The sequence below is a fragment of the Amphiura filiformis genome, chromosome 3 (genome assembly GCF_039555335.1).
Source record: "Amphiura filiformis chromosome 3, Afil_fr2py, whole genome shotgun sequence".
NCBI lineage: Eukaryota > Metazoa > Echinodermata > Ophiuroidea > Amphilepidida > Amphiuridae > Amphiura > Amphiura filiformis.
This window is the reverse complement of record NC_092630.1, coordinates 56,318,796-56,343,342: the sequence shown is the minus strand read 5'-3', so window position 1 is coordinate 56,343,342 and position 24,547 is coordinate 56,318,796. Positions and strand designations below refer to the sequence as shown.

Sequence of the window (24,547 nt, the reverse complement as noted above, 5' to 3'; positions counted from 1 at the left end):
AAGGGAATAAATTAAAAAAAAAACTGTAAAAAAAGTAAAAAGAGTACACGGCATCATTGTGTTTATTCACCTATTATGATTATAATTTACTGATGGCGACTGCCGGCTTCCTGGCCATCACTGGCTGGACATGGCCGTATCCCTACAATGTAGGTGAAATAATATGCTGGTTGATGAATGGCCATGTGGTGGCTGTTGAGCGGGTTGCTGAGCTTGTTGATAGTTTGACACAACATAGAGTTGTGATTAAGGTGGGTTTGACATCAGAATAATCATGAAACATCAACGTATACCCAAACACTTTCTGAACGCGTGTATTGGTGTATTATTAATGGGTGCGCGTTCAGAGAAAATGGTGCAAGCCTTAAGTAGGCCATACGGGGGTTAGATGATACATGTACATGGTTTTGTGTTAAGTGTTTGGCTGCACATGAAAAGTTCAAATCTATGCAGGCAATCTTGGGTCATAGCTGCACAATGGGAACCTTCATCTAATGGTGGTGTGTAGGGTCACATAGTAAGGTTAAAGGTCATTTAAAGTCAACTTGTAAAATAAGCTAAAAATAAAAAAAAAATGGTTTCACTTGAACAATTCAAAACCCAATTGCAACCAAACTTCATTCATAGCTGCACTATAGAATTCTTCATCCATTGGTGGTGTTCAAGGTAAAAAAAGTGAGGTCAAATATCATTTGATTTCAACTTGTAAAATAGTATGAAAATGAAAAAAAAACCACTTCAATATGGGAACTATCATAATGGTGGAGTTCAAGGTCACATACTGAGGTCAAAGGTTATTTGAGGTCAACTGCTTATTCGGTATAGTAATTGCAAAAGTAGGCAACACTTGTCGTTTGAGAACCGCCTTGTTTTTAAATTGATTGTTTTTATGTTTTGCAACTATGATTGTCATAAAGTTCAAATGTTCAATATTTCTTACTATATCTCAACACATATTACAAGTAACTCAAGCCCTAACTTGTCTCATTACAACAATAAACAGCAAAAAAGACAAGATACTACTACATATTCATGTGTACGCTTGCACTGCTCAACAACACAGGCATTACTTTTATTGTAAAGTTTACACAATAAACAAAAAAAAATGAATTCAATATCCATACATCAACCATATGTTTACCACTTAGGTAAAATATGTTTCTGAATAAATAATAAAACAAAGTAAAATCTACAGGGAATTTCTAAAACAATAAACCAGGAAATATAACAAAGAGGTATATGTGATAATATATCACAAGTGAAAAAATGTGTAATTGTATTAATTTTATGTATATTTTTTGTACATTTCATACAATACAAGACTCGTAACAAATTTAAGTTGATTTTTAATTAATAGTTTCAATCACTATAAAATCAAATAAAAATATTCACATACATTCAACATATATCACAATCTTTCACACAGAGTTGAGGAGGTACATGCAATTACTTTTATTACAGGATTTGGGGAAATGTCTTTTGATCATCTCACGGTTCTAGAATTAAGGATCAAATTATGAAAAAAAAGTATACTGCTGTGAGAGAGAGAGAGAGACTCTCTCTTAAATCATCCATTTTCCAAGGTTGTCTAGATAGAAGCAGTTAACATTGACCATAATTTGCTGTGATAAAAACTGAGAAAACGAAATGCATTTTCATAGCAGTTAACCTCAAGTATTGAACCTCCTTTTTAGTATGAATAAAATGTGCACAATTCACTGTACCTTACGTTGACTCTTAACAAATACATAACAAGAGGGACCATTGGACAGAATATGTAGCATTTGTAATATCAACATCATTATTCTCACCACACAACATAACACATGATCAGGGATACAAAAATACTGACCATTCAGGATTTGAACCAAGGACCTTTAGTTTCCAGGAGTAATTGTTTTTTCAGCTACTAAGTCACATCATGCATATTACTTTGGGTACATCATTGCCGGGAGGGCATGTTGATCTAGCTAACATATAAGTACCTGGAGCTAGAGTGGAATTATACCAATTTTGTCATACAAAATTCTATACATTCATAGGTCCATCAACTGAATGAAGTGACATGGCAGCTGAAACCACTGTACATGCTATATCAAAATGTTTGTTACCCAACCGTTTCCAGTAATTTTGTACAAGACTGTTAGGTCATGAACTCTTGTCATTTCAAGGGGATCCAATGTTGCACTTGGAAGAAGCAAGCTTTTCAGTTTTCAGTCAATATCACAACTAAATTTACAGGTAACAATCATATTTTGATAGTCTGTAGAGCAGGGGTTCTCAAGTAAAGTATCTGAAGCTCCACTTTTAGAAAATAGAATTCCTCAAGCTTATCCAGGGTTCTGCTTAAGGGCCCCACATGAAATGGAGTGTGTTCGTTATTCGCTTGACCAATAAATATGGGCTCAATTGATCCAATTTTATATCATTACTTGACATTCTGTATGGTTTGTGAAACTGAACACTTGTTCGAGTGTGTTCATTACTTGAAATTCAGTACAATATTGAAAATATAAGGTGAAATTTGTGAAAAATTCAATTAACGTGACAAAAGTAAAACACAAGAAGAGCACCACATCACATAAAGACATCTTCACACTTCTCTTGTCAACAAAACACACCTGTACACCAATGTAATTGAAAACTGCCTTTTTGTGCGTATGACAATACCAATTTTAATTTATTTTTATATATATATTTTTTTTAAAGAACATCCATTGCATCCATTTTGCAATGATAGGAAACCATATATATGATTGCACTAAGCAAAGACCAATGTCAAGAGAAACGATAGGCTTTTAACAGAAACAAAGGTAACATTTAACACTGAAAAATATTAAGTTTAACAAAGTTCTTTAGTAAAAAATAAACGCTCTTGGCAAATTAGTCTAACATAGCTTTGCAGCCAAAAGAAATAACCAAAACCGAATATGTAATTAGCATGGCAACTTTTTTAAATGAACATAAAATAATTTTAACTAGAATTACGTGGTTCGTAATTAAGGTGGCCCCCACAAAGGTGTGTAAACAACAACTATACAGCACACCAGGCCACCATATCAATCACCAAATCAAGTTTGAAGTTGATCGGTTATAACATTTAGCTGCAGAGTGGATTAATGAAAATGTAGGCAAAATATGCAAATAAGCTCATTAATATTCATAAATATGCAAATAACATGACACAAAACTATACAGCACATCAAGGTACCATGACAAATCACCAAACCAAGTTAGAAGTTGATCGATTATCGCGTTCAAGCTGCAGAGTGGATTAATGAAAATTTAGGCAAAATATGCAAATAAGCTCATTAATATTCATAAATATGCAAATAACATGACACAAAACTATACAGCACATCAGGCTACCATATCCTATCACCGTACCAAGTTTGATATAATATTGGATGGCTGAGCATGATACCATAACATATTGGATGAGTCATAAAAATATCGGACAAGCCAACGGCGAGTTTGATATTTGTATGACGAATCCGATATGTTATGGTATCATGCGAAATAAGCCATCCAATATTATCATTATTAGGCTTTAACTCCTAATAACCCTGAAAACATAATAATGAAGTTGATCGGTTATTGCGTTGGAGCTGGACAGTGGATTAATGAATTTGCTTCCGCCCGGACAACCAAACAAAGAAACAAACAAAGAAACAAATAAAGAAACAACCAGGCAAACATTTGGATGATAACATAAGCCCCACATATGTGTGGGGCTAAAAAGTTGATTTGCCCTTACATTTGCAACTTAACAATTATTTATAATTAGACTACCACATATTAATGATGACATTCTCATTCATACAATTCATTAATTAATATGGTTACTCTGTATGCTTTTCTTCATTTTTGAAGACATCTGTTACAATGTTCTCTATTTGTGCAAGTTCACAAAAGCACGCCATTTACATAATATGCAAAGCAACCCAAGCATAGGTGCTGTGTAGCTCAAGATACTTTATCTGAAATTACAGGTTTACATTAACAATCTGAAATTTTCTTACTCTATTTCAGCTAGAGTGCCATGTGTTGGAAAACTGCGGCAAATTAGAACAAAAGACAATCCGTATTACGTAAGCTTTCTATTCATGACTTCATCTATGCGACCTTTACGTCAATCATTTCTATTCAGGTGATTGAGGTTTGAATGGTATAAATTTGCATCTCATGAATGCGCACCAATTCTTTAGAAATTAAAAACTACCCAGCGTTTTTGATGTAATTAGCTTGTGTCTGGTGCTGTGCCTAACTGTGTGTCAATCCACTATGAGTCCTGCCTATCAGTTGGAGAAAGTGCACTACACAAAATTTTATGATATCATCAGTACTACAGTTTGTCCACTCTGAAGTACAAAGTGACAACGCGCGTATACAGCGCGTTAACAGTGCGTAGTGCTGCGTCTCTGCTGCAGGTATGCATGCCTTCAAAGTCGGCACAATGTGTGCGTCCGCGTCTGTACTTTGTACTTCAGAGTGGACTGACTGTACATGCAGTAACCTGGACCTTTTAAGCCTATCACAGCTTTTCCTGCTTCTTAGCAACCAATCATTATGTATAAAAATGTAGGGGTGTTTACTCACATTGTCTAGGACTTTCTATGTAAAAGTACACTTACAGGACATTCACTGATTCCGAGTTTGAATTTTTCCACAAATATTGTTTTATGATTGGAGAAACTACCAACACATTGTAATGGTTTAGAGTGAGGAAATATTATTTGTGCATGTCACATAGAATATTGTCGTTAAGTGCCTTCCAAGCTGTGATCACAATTGTAATCATACCTTTTATTGGGGTTGCAACTAAACAATGCAGGGATTTTCTTTTATCTAGCACCATAAAGAGCTTGCAACAACACCATAATTAACATCAAATAGCCCACACCAAATCAATGACCAACATTCCCTCTAGTTTGAGGAATTAAGTGTGTATGAGCTGATGAAAATATCAGAATCAATAAGTTTCACAAAATATGTTGTTTTGTCAAAATAATTATGTCCTTGCAACTTTCATTTGGTATATCAAATGAAGAATGTCCCACATCATGAGGTCAAAATATGGACATTCTAAAAGAAATCATTCGTCCAAATTTAAATTGTATGATTTGGTGATCACTGCCAGTTTTACAAAAGACGCTGCACTTTGACAAAACTCAAGTCTCATAGCAGTCAAGAGTCACATTAATGTACACATTTTGACAAAGTGCAGTAAAATCTATACTAGCTCTTTAAAAAAAAAAAATTTTAAATCATTTCTACAAATAGGGCTTTTCTCTCTCAGCTGATGTAGAATTATTATGATATGAAGCTGGTATACCACCACTGCATCTCATAAGTATAACATAAATCCTAATGTTGGGGTTCCTTTCATGTCATACACACAATGAAATCACACATTATTTAAAAACAAACTTAATTTTATGTGACCCATCACATCAAAACACTGTAGTTGTCTCCAAACCTGAACATCCACATTTTTCAACCAGGTTATACACAAATCCGAGAAGCGTTTACTGTATTTGGCCCTCTATTGATGGAAACACAGATGTACCAGAGCGGGAGATTTAATTCGTAATTCATGATTGCGTATTGAATATCACTGTAGTGTATAATTACCGGGTACAATTCTGTATAGCACACAATAAATGGATTGAACCCCTGACCTCGTGACACCACAGTTTTACATCGGGACACCGCAGTAATAGCTAAGTCGGATCGGTGTATAGAGCTGATTTATGCTTTAGACAAATTTCTCATTTTCTATCTTTGTTTCATACACATTTTCATTATTTGATTATTATCTTTAAATTAAGGCTTCCTAAGAACTGTAGTATTTTAAAGTGATGGTTCACATATAAACAAAACAATTAGGGAGGGGGTGCATTCTACACTGGATGCTAAATCTGCATCAATTGTAGAAATCTGCATCAATTCAGATCAATGTGGATCTGCGTAGCAAATATCTCTACACTGCAGACTTAATGTAGTAACAGTGCAAGTCTTGAGACATTTGAAAACAACCGTATCGCATAAATGCACATCATTCAATATGTACCGGAAGCATGCCTTACCCATTACATTACACAACGCTGTTAATGCCTCACTGTGACAGCGTAACGCTCATGCAATCACCTTGCAGTGCAGTATCACACTACGCCCATTTAATACACATTGCAGGCACACATTGATACACACTATGCAGATCTCCACTCCATGTATGGAATGCCCCAAGATCACTATCACAATCTTACAACTAACAAATCACATCATTTCAAAGTCTGATGACTCATTACGACCTCACTATTAATCATAAGAAAAAAAAAAGAGGGGTAAATGTGGCCATGCTGCTCTTTATTTATGATATATCTGGCTACAATTTACCACGGAACAAACAGAAAACACATTATTTGATTAACAGATTCATAAATATTGCAACTTCCCAATGTTTACGTTAAATTACCTGTACAAAAATTTGTTTTGACAAATATCATTTTATTATTGATTACAGATGAACCTAGTGCATCTGAATTAGTACAAAAATAACGAAAAGATTCACTCCGATTCCAAGCACATAAAGAATTCCATCTTGAAATTCGGAGGCAAAATATGCTTGTGTTTGGACCAAAAGCTGAACTTTCCATCACTATAAACGTGTATCCATGAAAATTTCAACATCCAAAATAAATGCTACATTTCTTGATCAAGGTAATGCGACAGAATCACCCTATTTTCTAATGGAAATTTCTTTCTTCCCACAAACCATCTAAGGATTTGGAATTTGTTACCACTATATAATAATTAGTATGCTTTCCTCGAGGCAGTAAAGTAAAATTAAATTGTGTGATTTTCTCAAAAATTCCTCATATTTGCAGGAATCTGTCATGCTAGTTGGATTTCCTGCATCATTTTCTTTCTGAAAATGTATAGACCACTTGACATGTGACGTCATTGCCCGGCAGTATGCGCGCGAATTGTGGCAATTTCCATTGTTCATTGCCCTGCAATGTGCGTACGCATCATAGTTTGCTCAGAGCACATGCATTTTAAATCGCCCACCACATTTCATAATAGTACAGGAAAGCCATTGAACAGTGTAGCGGTTTGTTCAAGCATATCGATAGACCAGTCCCTCGCCTTTGTTGATAAACAATGATGTCAAGTGGTCTATACTTTAATGAACTTATCATCATGACGCTTGCAGTTACAATAAAAAACAATATCTAAATTACTGCCTCGAGGAAGGTATACGGACTGTCCATACCAGACAATTCTATGCAAGTATAATTAGCTAGAAATATCCTATAGCACACATGCACTGCTCATCTTCTTATCTGGCTTTCTAAGAGCTTGCAATTATTGTTCCAGATCCAGAGGTGCACAGAGAAGGAATACATAACCAAAGAATTATGATTTGCTGTCAACACACTACCCAAACCAAGAAATATCGCATTATCAATAGCAAGCGCTCCCTGAAGTAGAAGTCAATCCATGCATTTCATTCTTAAACCCGTAAATTGACAGTGTCAGTACAACACCTAACCCCCGCATAGCTCTCTCATGCAAGAACTATCAAAGGCAGCCATTCTACACATCATCATTGGGCAGGAAAAACCGCTTGTGTCTTTGGCCCTTGAACATGTTTAAAGCAAAACTGCCTATGTAACCTGTTGGCAGTTTTGTTTTAAACATGTTCAGGGGCCACAAGCACATAGTTTTTTCTTGCCCAATGACGACATGTGACAAATTTGCAATCCATTTACCTTGTCATTTAGCCTGTTTGTACTGAGCAAACGGTTGCGGGTGAATTTGAGTGAATTCGGGGTGATGCGAGGGAATACGCGGTAACGGCCCCAGCAGAAACAGATCGGATGAAGGTGAATGCGCGGTGATGCGAGTGAATCCGTCAACCACCTTTTGAGGTGGTTACTTGCGGTTAATACGAGATAACGTTTGCAGTGGAAACAGATCGGGTGACGATTTGCGAATGATACTGGAAGTCTCGTAAGCGAAAGGTCATGAGTCATACCAGGTCGAATATTTCGCCCAGAGTTCATGTGGTTCATTCTCACGATCTGACACCGATATACTTTCAATTCTCACACGATTTTGTAAAAATCGCTATAATTTCATCTTGCTATATTAATTGCTATAATTTCTACTTGACCGTGGTAGCTCCTAGATCATGTCTGAAAAGGAAAAGGGGTCTGACACAGCGTCCATTATTTGGTCGAACGATATGGTTTCGTTTCTAATTCATCAGTGGCAATCTGACAGTAAGGTCACAAAAAGTTTTTTGAGACTTCCGCATTCCCTCGTATTAACGTGCATAGAGAATCGTTACCCTGGATTTTCAGCCAAGTAGAAACGACCCGGTGAATGCGAGAGGATTGAAATGCGGGTGAAGGTAAATTTGCGGTAATGCGAGGTGCTCAGTATAAACATGCTAATTGACAGTGATAGCAAATTGTTATTTTCATGATTAAATTACACTCCCAATACCATATTAATATGCTATACTATATATAGCACAACTAATCTTTCTAACAAGCCATTCTATCACCATGCTCTAATCAATCGGTACATCTGGCAGGAGAGTCATACCTCAATTTAAGTAAATCACAACATGCTTTCCAATACCTACAGCACACATTAACACCCTAAGGTTCTACCACTTCCAAACTCTTTTTCACACAAACTCTCTCCTGCCAAATTCTGGTGTGAAAACATTGAGATATTGTCAACATGTAGCACTCTTAGAGCAAAACCAGTTCACTTTGTAGGGCAGAGAAATAATCCGAGACTTTAAATTTAAATTTAAACTTTAAATTAATGCTTTGCTCTCTTTAACCTCATCGGAATATATTTATACAATAAATATTACATTCCAGCATGACTTGAGTCAGCAATCTAGGGACTGTCAGACACTGCACCATGCATCCAAGCTGACAGAATGTAATTTTTTGTAATACTTTGTAACGACAGTATAAATAAAAGTATAAATTCCATGAATAGCACCACATAACTGTAACAGTGAAATTTGCCTTGAGTGCCTTTGACTGACTGACCTTATGCATGTACATCAGGATTCTTATAAGACATGTACGGCTATGTTGTACATGCATAGGTATGTCACCACCCAGGGCATGCTTTCGTAATCACCTTGTGTACCAGAACTATGTACGATACCAATGTTGAGCTCCAGGAGCTCTACATGTTGATTATATCTCAAATAACTGCGCTATCTTTCCTTTGACCAGAGGCTCTTGATGACTAGCATTCTCTCTGTGTGCATGTTGACTGCTCAGTGCCAGAAGTGGTTAAGTGCAATAGTTCCCCTGTGAATATTTGGCAATTTACACACAGTATACTGTACTCATCTACTCATGGCAGCTACACACATGATTTGTGGGTATGTGCTATAGCTGCCCTGTGAACATTTGGCAATTTATACACAGTATATTGTACTTATCTTCTCATGGCAGCTACACAGGGCAGCTATTGTACTTGCCCACTTCTGGCACTGAGCAGTCAATGTCACACTTGCTGCCAAATGGGGATATTTTACATAATCAGAGTTGTACAAAAATATGAAGTATTTCCTCCCAATAACAATTACAACTTTTTATCAAACCTTGTAAAATCATGTTTCCTTTCAAAATCTTTCTGCCAACGGGCTATTCCAGTTGAAATCCATGTACCCCCTACAGAAGCCATGACCTTAATCTTCCACACAAGGAGTGTTTGTGTGTTTCAAATAGGGTTACCGGAATGGTTGACTCCATTTGAAATGTACACCCCCCTGTGTGGGAAAATAAGGTCATGTCTTCCTTATGTGTTGTATGGACTTCAACTGAAATAGCCTAAATTCTAGACATTAAACTAAGGGAAATCATTTGCGACGAAATCAAAGGAAATGAGTCCAACATCAAAAATAATCAATTCAAGTGACTGGCGCCATTCAAGAATGGTATGTTTTGATGCAAACACCATTCAAATTGAACTTCTGATTACCAAATTATGTGCAATTGATCACTTTCTCGAAAACAAAACAAGAAACAGCGCCCCCATTTGCCAGTTATTGGGGCTGAAGACGTCCAAAAGAATTCTGGATGAAAGCTTCCTTTCGGTAAGCAAGCATATTTAGTGAGAAATAAGAAAAAGTTAATCAAGAAAGAACAGAATTTGAGCACCTTTTTTTGCCAATAAATAAAGTCAATATTTGCTAAACTCATTCCCCTTGATCGTGTCACATTTGATGGACTGAATCAAGATAAAAAGTTCCAGTATGTTATTGGATGATACCCTCTGTGAGGATGTTACACCACCATGGAAATGTCATCAAAATTGAGCCACTTCTCAGTGATACAATGTTTACAAACAAAACCATAAATATATATAAGTGTACACTATACAATAAGTCGACCACCTTTATGCAACTTGAGTATTCTCCCCAGTCTCTGCTTGGCTGTGGCTTGACCTTTCTTTTTCTGTTTTTTCGCTGGAAATCAAAAAGAAAGGAAGGAGACATTCTGTTAATCAGTGTTTTGAGAGCTTCTATAGTTAGTAGCCTTGTGCAATTGTAATGTTAATTACGTTTATTAAAACAGTTTTGTTTTACTTCAAAGCAACAAACTGGCATGTTCCATTGAGGAGTAGGGTGGAACACATTCAGATTAGATATAGCACACTATGAAATAAGATAGCACACTATAAAAAGTTAACTTTTATGAGCTTGAGTTATTCAATAAGACCAAAACAATTAAAGAATGCATACTATCAAATAAGTTTTGTTCGCTCACGTAATGTCACAATTTTTGGCACAGGGAAAATGAGAATTGGTGGCAAATAATTGACATTCTGAATGAAGGTATTTTAATTTTTGCCAAAAATGAGGTTTGATGCAAGAGAATTATTATCCAATGAAAATGTTAATATTGGCCAAAATTTCTTGGCGATTTCGACCCCCATTTTTAACAAATTTCTAGGCAGCCCCAACTTGTCTTAAATCTGGGCGAGTGAAGCGAGAGTGAATTTTTTTATGAGTGAGCACACACCCCTCTTTCAAAAACCTGGATCCGTCCTTGGCATTTACATATAACAATTTGTTCTCTCAAGGTCTGAATTTGATTTCTAATCAATACTTACGCCTTCCTGGTCCATCTTGTTTTGTCTCCTGAGGTTCTTCTCCTGTGGTAGCTGTCAAAGCTTCCTCAAATACTGTACTGGGTGCACTCTGTGTTAAATCTAACGATGATGACAAGTGCGGTTGATTAAAGTCCAATATCCCATGTGACAATGATAAGGGATTGACGGTACTGGTGGACGGGAGGTCTTCGTCGTCTATGAATGCATAGGGGTCTGGAGGGGGCTCCCGAGGGGGCGCTTCTGGTTTCTTGGATGCTAGAGGTTTTCTTCTGATATATTGTCTTTTGGGTCTTGGCTGTGGTATGAATAGCAGTCACATGCATTGTGAGTGACATCAAATAAAGCATGTTGGGTTGATAGAAACCCACATGTGTGCACATGAATAATGACAACTGGTTAATGAAATCTTATGCCTGAATTTAGTTCATTAAGGAAAGCTTATCACTAATCTTTCGATATAACTTCAATTTACAGCTGCTGAACTTAAAGATAAGCACCGGTTGTTCTTTCATCAAATTTTAAAAATTACGGCAGTTATTTAAAGTTGGAACACAAATGCAAATATCTTGAAAGTAAACGCAATTTTCTAAGAGGGATATTTTTTTTTCAACATTGATAATTGCTTTATAATTTTGCTTATATTGCTACAATTTCGATCGAGAAGGATAACAGTGTTTGATTTCCTTATCTGACCAACCCAATTTTTGAAAATCATGATGAAGTTCTTAATATGCATATCCACATCCTTACTTACATCACAACAAAGTTTTTTAAACAGTTTCTTCACTTGATTTAAAAATATAAGCGATGTGATACACTGGTAACATTGGCCAATTCACACATCCTGAGCTTTTTACTTCATCATGCTAATATGCCAGTTTGGTTGTGATCCATAATCAAAGGGGAAAATGGTTTTCTCCTGACCAACCTTACCCCACAAAAGTGGGAGGACATACAACAATATTTCATTCTCAGCCTGATATTAAATACCAACCTTATTAGCTAGTCTTGCCGCTGCATCAGCCAAACCTTCCTCAATAAATTGCCTTCTTGCACCCTCCCTTGCCGGCCTGTCCGTTTTCTTTACTGGTGCCTTCACCTTGGCTTTTGGATTCCATGGAGCATCCCTTGAATCCCGTCTTGGATTCTTGCTACGTGATTTGAAGAGGGGCTCATCACCATCGTCATCTAGTGAAGGATACACTGCAAATACAAGCACGTTTTTAACACATTCAATATCAAAACAAGTATACAGAAGAAAACCTTTCATGATAAAAAGGGAAATACAGATTTTTCCTTTGCTGTAACATGAACCAGAAGATTCGATTTTGTTATTTTTACAGTATTCAGCAAATTCCTTCAGCGGTATCCGTCTGTCTGCTGTTACTGATTATCACGTAAAAAGAACTAGGCCACACGGTGCTACACAGCTTGACCAGCGAACGAGGTGCAGGTGTGATGATGACATGATTGAATTAGCCTATCAGAACCGAACATCCATGTTTACGCCATAAAAAGCGCCAAATCAGCAGACCATGGAAGAACCTTGCTGAAAACTGTAATCAATAACTAACCCTTTCTTTATTTTTTCTTGCATGTGTGTACCAAAATACTTGAGAGGTGGCATGACCATCCATTTATTATCTTGTTGAATTCTCACAAATCTACTCAGGGGAATCTTTGCGAGAATTGATTCTCAGATTCACGCCAAGTTTCTAGCTGTTTTTTTTATTTACCAAAACTCTACAATTGCACCTACCATACTTTGCATCTTGGTAGCAGTTTGGCAAGTCGCTATCCTCGTCCGTGTACTCCCGTTTCGGTCCTCTCCTCTTGTGATGGGCGGCTGACAGCGCACTCCGTGAGCCGGGAGTCATTTGTCTCTTATTCTGTACTGTGGATGGCATGGAGATAGACAGCATGCCTTGGATTGCATCTTGGGTTCCTGGTGATGCCGGCTGGTGCCTGATTTCAGATGAAATAAGAGAGGAAAGTGCGTCTGGCCTACATGTAATGGTAAAATAACACACAGGACCAACATGCAATCATTCACAGCTTGGATAAGATGCAATGCATATATACAATCATAACAACATAACAAAATTCAAAAGTGAAAAATATTACAAAATAACAAAATTAAATAACAAAATGAAAGTACAAACTACATGCTCAACAACATATAAATAATAGCCAAACCACTTTTTTTCAGGCCATAGCATAGATCAATAAAATGCAGTGTGTGCTATTTATAAAAAGCTTAAACAGGGTCTCATTATTTCACAAAAACAAAATTCCTCAAATTTTCCCTAATATTTCCGGAAAAATGTCTAAAAAATTTTATTTGATCATTTCAATCTTTATAGCAATCATTAAAAAACATACAATGATTGAAAAGAAAACACATAAACCAGACTAGAGAATGGAGAAGACAGAATGCCATCCCCATATTTCCGCAGGTGTATAAATACCAATGAGAGTATTTCCACTTTACCAAGGTTGAATCAGAGTGTGGACTGTTTCAAATGACTACCTGTCTGAAAACATGGAGTTTCCTTTTCACTGAGTGGCTGGGAACCCTGTTGAATTTGTCCAGTTGAATATTTACAGCCTTAAATTTCCATGGATTTACCACAATGGGAAGACAATTTTGTGCTTCAATTGAAAGTCATACTTAAAGTAAAGATACAAACAATTACAGGATCATCATGGAGCATACCCACCAACTACATGATGTAGCATACACAGTGTAAGATGCATTCTACTCAATATTGTTATATACAAGATCACTATTGGTCAGTTCTGCAAAAGTTCCACCTATGCAGTATGTGTGTGTGGTGCACATAGCTATGTACGTACCAATATTGAGCTATAATTTCCAGATGACAAGACCTTAATCTCCCACACAAGGCGTGCAGATTTCAAATGGAATCACCCATTCAGGTAACCCCCACTCCCTGTGTGGAAGAGTAAGGTCATGTCTTCCATAGAATGAGTATGTATTAGAACTGGAATAGCCCAATGTTCCATGATAAACACAAATTAAGTTTGTTAAGTATTGAATTGTCCTAAAAGGGCATTGAAAATGAATTACACTCTTAACTCATCACAATAAACATGCTATGTATAAAATGTTTTCAACATTCAACACTTGAGCACAGCAATGCAATAAATCATTGTGAACACTGTCTTGTAGAGAGACACAGCATTCAAACGCAATATTCAAAATACATTTCATGCAAAAACATTAATTATTCAACCACTGACATGCGGATTTATTAACAACAATTCCAATGAAAAGATAAAACTTCCCGATGAATGGTAAGGCATGGTAAAGTTGACTCTGAGTTTCTTGTCATCAGTCTGCATATAATAGTTATTTTAAAACATTGATTTTCTTTTCCCCTCCCCAACAAAATTCATACAAATTTCTCCCAAATATAAAATTCAAGGAATATTTTTTTTAATTTCCTGACTTTTTATTGAGTTTAGCAGTAATATTTGTCAAATAATGATAGCTACAAAAATAATGAATAATGAAATAGTTGCCTGACATGTTATCTGAAATATGCAACGGGTAACTCCGGAATCAACTTTCACTGGCCTTGAATAGCATGGCATTGATCAAGATTCAAGAATGACAGTTACATTTGCCATAACAGTAATTTGACTGCTCAGTGCCAGAAGTGGGTAAGTGCAATAGCTGCCATGTGTAGCCGCCATGTGTAGACGAGTACAATATACTATGTGTAAATTGCCAAATGTTCACAGGGCAACTATTGCACTTGTGGTTTAATAAGATGCAGCTTTTCATTCAGCTTGATTGGCTTAGATATAATACATAAGCACCCTCTATGCACACCCATGGTTTCATTGCACGTCTGGTAGTTACTTGAAACATCAGCATCAACCTTACTGCACGCAAGCAGGCAAATAGGTTTTATACTTACTTGAGTTCTGCCTCAATATCAGCCAGACTTATTGTGGGTAGAGGAGTTGATTGGTCTAGTTGACTGGCTTGTAATAAAGCATCAACATTACTCATTACTGGCGATGACTGCAAATAAAAATAACACAAGGAAATGTCATCCAGAAGGACAATGATTATTCTGCATCCACACAATTCTGCACAGAATTCACACAGTAGATACATCTTGTAAGGTTCACTTTTCACAAACCAAAGCGATTAGACAGCCCTATTAGACAGTAACTTTCCAAACTGATCAAAGTTCAGGTATGCTTGTTTATTCTTTGCTTTTTGTGCCTTGTTCATAGCACCTTAGTGCTATTTCTAATGTCAGTGATTCATTGATTGATGCGATAGTGATCATTGAACGCGTAGACAAGGCGTAATCTCTGCCCCTTCTACGCATTCGATGACTAATGGGCCAATCATCTTGTTGTCATGATTGTAAATGCATTCGACACATGGCACATAACTGTCACCAATTGTGAAATTTACTTCAGCTGTATTTTTAGTCCAGTTAGTCCTTCTGTTGGTGGAAATTCACTTCATTCATTCCAAGTACGTTAGTACAAAAATGTCAATGCATTATAGTTTAAGAAATGAAAGTTTGTGGAAACCTGATGAATCTCTACAAGGTTGTCAATTATAACTTCAAGCTAAACCACTTACTCTAGGACTTCTATCAGATGGCATGACATCATCATCATCGTCTCTATCTGAATCAAGTGTATCACTCTGTGAGGTAGTGTCCAATCTACTTGAATCCCTGGAACTCTGGGATGTTGGTGTCATACCTGGCACCATGCCAGATTTACCATTAACTGTGGCAGCACACACAAAAATAAAGCAAATATGATCAAGATGAATGCTCAAAATTCTATCAATCTTTTAAAAATAGAAGTTGACCCCAAATACGTTGCCCGGAGATCTGGGTAGTGACCAAGTTTAGTTGCAATTGGATTTTAATGTTCATGCGATACAATTGTTTCCGTTTTCAGCCTGCTTCATTTGAAAATGAGATTTAAACAAATAAATTTATCAACAGATGGATTTCAAAGACACTGTTGTGGAGCACAATTTGATGCTGCAAGAACACAAGCAAGGTAACCAGATATGGATGGGACCCAATTATGGAAAAAGATGCAATTAACTAAAGTGTGTTAGGCTATAGTTTTCAGCATGGTTCTTCAGCGGTCTGCCAATTTTGCACAGATTATGGTTTATACGGAAGTGGGGTTTTGATTGGCTAATTGAATCAGAGCAGACACACAAAAATAAAGCAAATATGATCAAGATGAATGCTCAAAATTCTATCAATCTTTTAAAAATAGAAGTTGACCCCAAATACGTTGCCCGGAGATCTGGGTAGTGACCAAGTTTAGTTGCAATTGGATTTTAATGTTCATGCGATACAATTGTTTCCGTTTTCAGCCTGCTTCATTTGAAAAATGAGATTTAAACAAATAAATTTATCAACAGATGGATTTCAAAGACACTGTTGTGGAGCACAATTTGATGCTGCAAGAACACAAGCAAGGTAACCAGATATGGATGGGACCCAATTATGGAAAAAGATGCAATTAACTAAAGTGTGTTAGGCTATAGTTTTCAGCATGGTTCTTCAGCGGTCTGCCAATTTTGCACAGATTATGGTTTATACGGAAGTGGGGTTTTGATTGGCTAATTGAATCAGAGCAGACGGACAGCGCTGAAGGAATTTGCTGAATAGCATCCTAAATCAAAGGTTCTGGACAATCAGTATACAGTTTTTACTTATTCAAACTACTTTATTATAGCCTCCTTCATCTCCATTACTTACATGATAATTTGAGTCTGAGTGCTCCCTGAGGTGTTTGTTGTTGTTGTTGTTGACCAAAGCTACCACTACTAGTCCTACTCCTTACTGGCTCATCATCAACCACTACTATCTCATCACTGTCGGCTCCCCCTCTTGATACATCTGGGCCACTAGATGGTGATGAGAATGCTTGGAAACCTTCTGGGCTATTCATGCCAACTGGAGAACCTCCTCGACTGTGAAGGTGTACATAACAACAAGTTGAAACAACAGTTATTGGGCCATTAGCCATCTAACAAACAACACTTGCACGCTCAAATAGTTTGCCTACTAATACTTTTATTGGTAGATTTGGCATAGTTAATAGAGCCAACCTGCCACTGACAGTTCTTTGTAATTCTAATACCCACACCAACACACACCCCTATTTTACACACTCCACTCACCCCTACACATATGCAGTACCCTCCAAAGGACATCCAATTTAATCCCAATTGTGTACATACATTTACATTTCTGAAGTAAATCATCAAACTGTGGACATAAACTTCACATACAATTTTACGATACGTGCAATATCTTGCACCTATCAAGGAACTGTCTGTGGATGTCCTCAGTTTGGTGTGTATCCACAGACGGTGCTTACAGACCCACACATCGACTGCTCAGTGTAAGAATTGGGTAAGTGCAATAGCTGCCATGTGAACATTTGGCAATTTACAATCAGTATATTTTACTCAACTGCACATGGCAGCTACCCATGGCAGCTCTTGCACTTACCCACTTCTGGTACTGAGTAGTCGACATGGACTTTCACTAATTAAGCACCCCCCTAATTTCTAGATTTCTGATTGATGCGTTGTTTCCATAAACTAAAACCACGTTTTTCAATCAATTACCTGATAATTTTCCCATTAGAGACCACCAGCTTGAAGCCTTTAGGTGGGGCGGCACCTGTCGCCTTATTTGTCAACCTGTCATCATCACTCTCTGATGTGGTAGTAGTGGATGTATCGTCTGCTCTGGGGAATTTGAATTTCAGTGCTGGTTTCTGTTCTTGTGGTAGTGCCTGGTACATTTGCTATAGAGTAGAGCATAAAATTAATATATGACCAAATGAAAACAAGCAAGTTTGAAGAGTGAACTAGAAGCCGACTACCCGGCAAGGAGCTTGTGTTTTGCAAGGATATGGCGTACGGACTTGACAGGAAGTATGGTATGCTACCAGAGGGTATCGCCACACCTTTATTATTCGTAACCCGTATCGAATGTTTCCATCACATAGGAAGCTCTAAGATATTGGAAGGTATGGGGGTGAAAGAATTATGTTTTCTATTTTAGTGTGGATAGAATAGTATGATAATCATCATATAAACTATAGAAAATGTAAATGTGTATATTGATGATCAGTGCCTTGCATCCTTTGGCAATAATGGCACTTAATAAATCTCTTGTTTATTATTATTATATATTCATATGTATATGTGTGTGTGTTGTTTTTTTCACCTCAAATGCAACGTATCAATACTAGCATGAAAAAATGTGTTTTCTCATTGAAAATTGTGAAATTGAATTTTAAACTGCTTCCTTCACCTTCTTTACTTGTGAAATTCTGTTGTGATAAAGTTGTTGATGATAGATTGAAATTAAATGAGTGAATGTTCGTATTGGTCAACACAGAAGACCAAGTACCAACGAAGCGCAAAACTCCGCTGTTTACCTCCATTTGAAAGACACTGGACACTCAATTAAGAACGAGGAAGTCGTTATTCTTGATCAGCAGGAATAATGGCATAGGAGAGGCATAAAAGAAGCCATTCGGGAGCGCATTGAGCAACCATCACTGAACAAGAAAGGGGCACTCGGCTTATCTCATGCATGGGACCGGGCCATCGGGACGATACCTAGCCGTCTATCACGTGACCAGCCCAACGGGTCAGTTGCCTGATGAAGTCTGGTCAGGTTCCAGACTCAGCATAGCAATAGTTGCAAAAAGTAAGTTCCAGTATTAGATTTAATTCCAAAACTCTATAGATTGAAATCATTTCTTAATAGAATATCTAATCTAACAAGGGGTATCCCGGTATTATGCAAATAGCGCTTTCAGCCCTGGCCCCGATCATACTGATGTTGAAGCACCAACTGAAGATCAAATTTGACTTTAAATATTTAGCGTATGCCTACACTTTAGAACACTTTTAATGGAAAACAACTGATTGTTTTCCTTGGGCTTGCAGTTACAATAAGAAGAACGACACTTATGTTCAATGTTGACTTCCCCATCTTTCCTCATCTACTGAGACTTATTGGGAGTTATGTCCTGACAGTCCTGGTAGAAGGGTCTTGTGAAAGAGCATAGACTTGATGGATGCAGTGGCGGCGCCAGGATTTTTTTTTTCGGGGGTGGGGGTGGGGGCATTGAGGGGGCAAAGTGAATTTCAGGGGTGCAAAATCAAGAAATTTTGCACAAAATTGCTGCTTGAAAAGTGGAAATTTACTTTAATTTTGAGTTTTTACTGAGGGTCGCAACTGGGGGCATTTCATGCCCCCACCCCCACCCGTGGTGCTGCCACTGGATGGATGGAATATTACACAACTTTAGAAGACAGCCTTTAATGGCTTGATTTCAGAATAAATCAAAGAATAAGGACACATTTCCTGGTGTTGTATATTATCATCTTGACAGTCTATTATAAAGAATATGAAAACTTTTTAATATTGCAATTGAATTGACTGGGGCGAATTGGTCTAGATGTTGAGAGAGGAGGTAGTGGATACTTGGGATCCGGAGATGTGCTGTAAACTTATTGTATAGTTTTGTGTGTAATATGCCCAACTGTTTCACTGTAGATTATTTATTATATCTGTGGATTAATATGTCAAAATAATTGAATGACTTTTCTCTGTGCAAAGATGCCTTCAAGTTTATGGTCGGTTGCTGTATACTAGAGTTATGAACATTGAAAATGGTATTGAGACTTTTGGGACACCCTGTACATTGTAGATCAAATAGTGTACCTCCTGTAATTATTGACAAAAGCTTGAAATCAAACAACTTTTTGTGCCTGTAAGGCGATGAAAAAAGAAAACCCTGTTCTACGGGCCCGACCGACCCAGATTTTGAACAAATTGAGAGGAAAATTTTTTCCTGTACAAATGAATGCCGACCCAAATTTCAGGAACAAATTTTTTTTTGTATTTTCTCAAATTGCAAATTATTTACAGATTTTGGTGATTTTTTGCATCATTTAAAAAAAAAAAACCGACCGACCCTACTTGAAAGGTCCGTCCGCCCGTAGAACAGGGTTTCTTTTTTTTTGTCGCCTAAGCTTGAGCATTACAAAGTGAAGTCTATGTAACATGTTATCAGCACAACACGTTATACACATGCAAACTGAATAGAAATATACTGGGCACATGGCGAAATTATCCAGAAGTACACAAATTTACTCCCGTAAGTGACAATAAACATGGTGGAGCCATAACTCTTCAAGTCTAATCACTTTACTTTATTAAGTTGCCTCACCTGTTGTGCAGCTAGTTGACTTATCAACTGAGGCAACCTATGGCCCATCTTAGGACTGGTTGCCTGCATAAATGGAAACTTCTCTTCCTTGATAGGCTGCTGTAATAGTTGCAGTGGCTCTGGCATCACTATGTTCTCTGAAGACTGTTGCTGCTTCTTTTTCTTTGATTTCTTCTCTTTGGATTTCTTTTCTTTATCTTTGGATTTGTCTTTACTTTTCTTTTTGCTCGGGGTTTTCTAAGGTGAATAAAAACAACATTCAGAAATATATTAACATACTTAAGGGTCTGTCTTAAGGTGTATTCTCTGAACTTACTTTCAACAGACATGTCTGTCCTATGGAGCAAAGGTTTCCATCTCAATTTGGGCCAGATCGAATGCACTGATTTTGAGAAACAGGGTTTTGAAGTTTCTTTTGCTTAAAATGATAAGAAGACCAATAATTATATTTCGTGAGAAAAATTCATGAATAATAATTTTCTCATTCATAAACCATTACAGTATTTTATCATACAGAATGTCATATCATACAGGTGCCAAATGGCCTACAACACCCTAACAAGCCTAACATGCATATTTGCATGTTAAATAGGCTAATTAAGCCATATAGATTCGTCAATTAGAAATTTTCGCTTGACAAAACCAGTAAGTTTTTACTTACTCTAATATTTTGTCCTACACGTTGGAGGGCTTCTTCAGATGTGAAACATCTGGTCCGCTTTCCCGGGAAACTGACTTCCGTTTGTGATTGGTCTTGTATCCAGTCTTTAAAAGTGGGTCATATATGTGACTTAGGAAATAAGTGCCTTCCTCTCTATTCATGGTCTTTGTCCCCCTCTTTCTGATCTGGACTGGATACAAGACCAATCACAACCGGAAGTCAGTTTCCCGGGAAATCTGAAGAAGTCCTCCGACGTGTAGGATGAAATATTAGAGTAAGTAAAAACTTACTGGTTTTGTCAAGCGAAAATTTCTAATTGATATGTCTCACAAACCTGCTGAATCTATTCACTGAAACATATAAATTTGATTGATTTGGTTTAAAGCACAAACCCAACAAATCCTTATAGAAGTACTGTTCAATCTACCTACCTCTATGGCTCTGATTTCCTTATTGAGCTCCTTGAGTAGCTGGCCGTGTCTTATTGTAAAGGGGATTTCTTGCTGGTGAACTTTCAGATCCTGCGACAAATTCACAATAGGAGCAATAATAAACACCTGTTATCTTCCGGTATTACCAAAGAAAACAGTTTTAATACCAATTATAATTCTAGCCACACAATATGACATGCCAATTGACATTAATGATTCACAGCGCTGATAAGAAAAAGTAATGAAGTCTGTCTAAAACAAAAGTAAAAAGGGTTTATATTTGATACATTGAAGAATGGGAAAACTCCTTGAGATGACTGATTGCTGGATAGGTTTGTGCAATGGTTTGATGAGCAGTGCAACACTACTAATGGGCTATTCCATCTACAGAAGGAGTACAAATTTCAAATGGAATTGCACATTAACCAACTCTATTTTAAACTCACCCTCCCTCTGTGGAAGATTCAGGCAGAATCTTTCCAAGAGGGTATATGTAATTCAAATGGAGCTGCCTAATGTGCTCATTCCATTTGAAATTCATACTCCCACTGTGGAAGATATTTCCAAAATCTTCCACAAGGGTAGTGTGGATTTTAAATGGAACAGCCAAATAAATTTAAATCTAAAGCACTGATATAAGGGGAAGACATGCACTTTATTTCAATCATTTCATTGATACTACTGTCAAATGAGTTAAACAAATTGAGCATTAATAATGGGTTTGCAACATTTTGAACATTGGTGGTTTGTAGTTTACAACTTCCAAGGCATTAGCTCACTTTACAAAACATAATGGGTTCACAATTATAATGTACAAATGATTGCACTACAGTACACCATTAGCAAGAACAATAAATTGTTGTAAATCAAAAGATCACAGACATCTCATTTACACATCAGTTGTTGAAGAGATATAAAATTTAGAAATTAATTGATATTCCTTAAGACTTGCAGTCATTTTAAGATAGTGCCAAATTTTATACTAAATTTGCCATCACCTAGGAGAAGTGTTAGGAGAATGTGTTAGCAGGAATTTCCCTTTTTGTGCAATTACAGAGTGGGCAAGAAGTAAATGAAGCACTCGCATATGGCAAAAACCACACAATACAAATTTGCTGATATTAAACGAACCATAATTAGGGTTTGTTTAACCCTAACTAGGATGATGCGATTGATCAGAGCATATTGTTGTACCATATGCCAGACATACGCCTACAACAAATTTAGCATTCTTTGAAGTTATCCATATTCAATGATGGCTCATTTTAAACCATTTTGCGATGTTATACACACATACCAAGGGGAGCACGCATGATAAATAATAAACAAACTTAAGTGAAACAAAAGATGAAGTTAAACACATAAACAAATATGAATGAAATGAAAAGATTAATAGCATTATAGAAGAGTTCAGTTCAAGGATGTGATAAAAAAATTATATTTTTACAATAATTATTTCAAATTATTGTTGGGTCTTCAACTTATACATTTTCAATATATATTTCACCACTATCAACACAGGGTAATGCATGACAATAACAGGTTTGGGTTCAATGGCAAATGCATGCTATTTTGGACTAGTCATTCATTTGCATGAGATAATCAAAACAGAGAACATGTGAATGCCTTTTACAATCACAATGATTAGATTGCTGTATCTTTAAGCTGAAGCATTCAGGGTCAGAACCAGGGATAAGTTGGTTACTTTCTTTTTCTTTTTGGGTAACAAATCAGTTAAGAAAGTAGGTGTGTAAGTGTGCATGGCTATGTCCCTATGATCGAAGATTGCATTTATCTATTTCCGTTAATTTGAATACCCAAAGTAAATGTTAGCGATAACCAGTTTATTGATAAAAACCACCTTGTGTGTTTAGTATGAAATAAGTGTGTGGAAATGATCGTCAAGAAATTCTTATATTTCTCCTTATTGCCTAGGTGGCAGTGGACACAATCTGAACCACCTGATATTCAATGGGAATACTACATAGACTTTTGAGTAATATCCTCCCCCTCCCATAAATACACACTTCTTTAATACAGTTATAAACACTGAGGTGGCAAATCCATGCATTTTATGTTACTTGGCTCAATTTTAATGCAAATTTACCTCCTTTTGCAAAGTCACTAATTTATCCATGCACAAGTAAAAAAAAACCACTGCCTAAATCCCTTGATGCAAATTTCAAACAGTCACCAATACAGTCACAATGAGCCAATTTTCAAGGACAAATACTCAGTTCACTTAACACTATTTAAAAATCAAAGCTCAAAATTGACAAAATGCGTTTTTGTTACCAACACATTCAAAGGTCATTCCATGAATGTCTACACATATTGGGGGTTAATGAACTGTGCCCTGACAGATGAGTATATTTTGCTCAGTGCCAAAAGTGGGTAAGTGCAATAGCTGCCCTATGAATATTTGGAATTTTACACACATTATATTACACTCATCTACAAATGGCAGCTATTTCACATGTATACCCACCTCTGGCACCGAGCAGTTGATTTGAGATCTATACCATTTTTCACCATGACGAGGCAGTGATGTCATTGTGCACATCATCGGGTGCAGCTTCAAATTGCGAGCGTTCGCTCAAATCATTGGCATACTCATGCACACATTTAAGATGCCGCACGAAACATCTGCCTCAACATGTTGACATCACTACCCCGGAAAGGCAAAATATGGTATAATGAGCACATCCTATGCAATTATTAAGAGCTTTGTGAGAACATTATTTAGCTATATGTTGAAACAACCAAGCATGCACATCACCATGAAGCATATTTTATAATTCCAAATAATTAAGAGTTATTTACAGTTGAAGACCCTCTAGTTCAGAATTTAAGTTTTTAAGTTAAGAATTTAGGTACTTTTTTTTCTTTTATTATCGTGGACTTACTGGTCCAGGTTCTTTCAGTCGTTTATTCCGTTGCTTGAATCACAAAGGATAAAGATTGTACAACAAAAAATGTTTACATAAATCAATATTGTCAATGT

At 36.8% G+C, this 24,547-nt stretch overlaps 1 protein-coding gene across 1 annotated transcript in view; it reads right to left on the bottom strand.

Moving 5' to 3' along the window:
- Positions 1-8,470: 8,470 nt before the first annotated feature.
- The window catches only part of LOC140148792 (histone lysine demethylase PHF8-like), a 28,089-nt gene continuing 12,012 nt past the window's right edge, over positions 8,471-24,547 (bottom strand). Inside the window, 11 exon segments of the mRNA XM_072170863.1 lie at positions 8,471-10,516; positions 11,164-11,458; positions 12,158-12,366; positions 12,923-13,167; positions 15,111-15,217; positions 15,797-15,948; positions 16,947-17,161; positions 17,825-18,006; positions 20,452-20,688; positions 21,544-21,633; positions 24,450-24,482. Of these exon segments, the coding sequence (XP_072026964.1) occupies positions 10,425-10,516; positions 11,164-11,458; positions 12,158-12,366; positions 12,923-13,167; positions 15,111-15,217; positions 15,797-15,948; positions 16,947-17,161; positions 17,825-18,006; positions 20,452-20,688; positions 21,544-21,633; positions 24,450-24,482 (1,857 nt within the window). The 3' untranslated portion in view covers positions 8,471-10,424.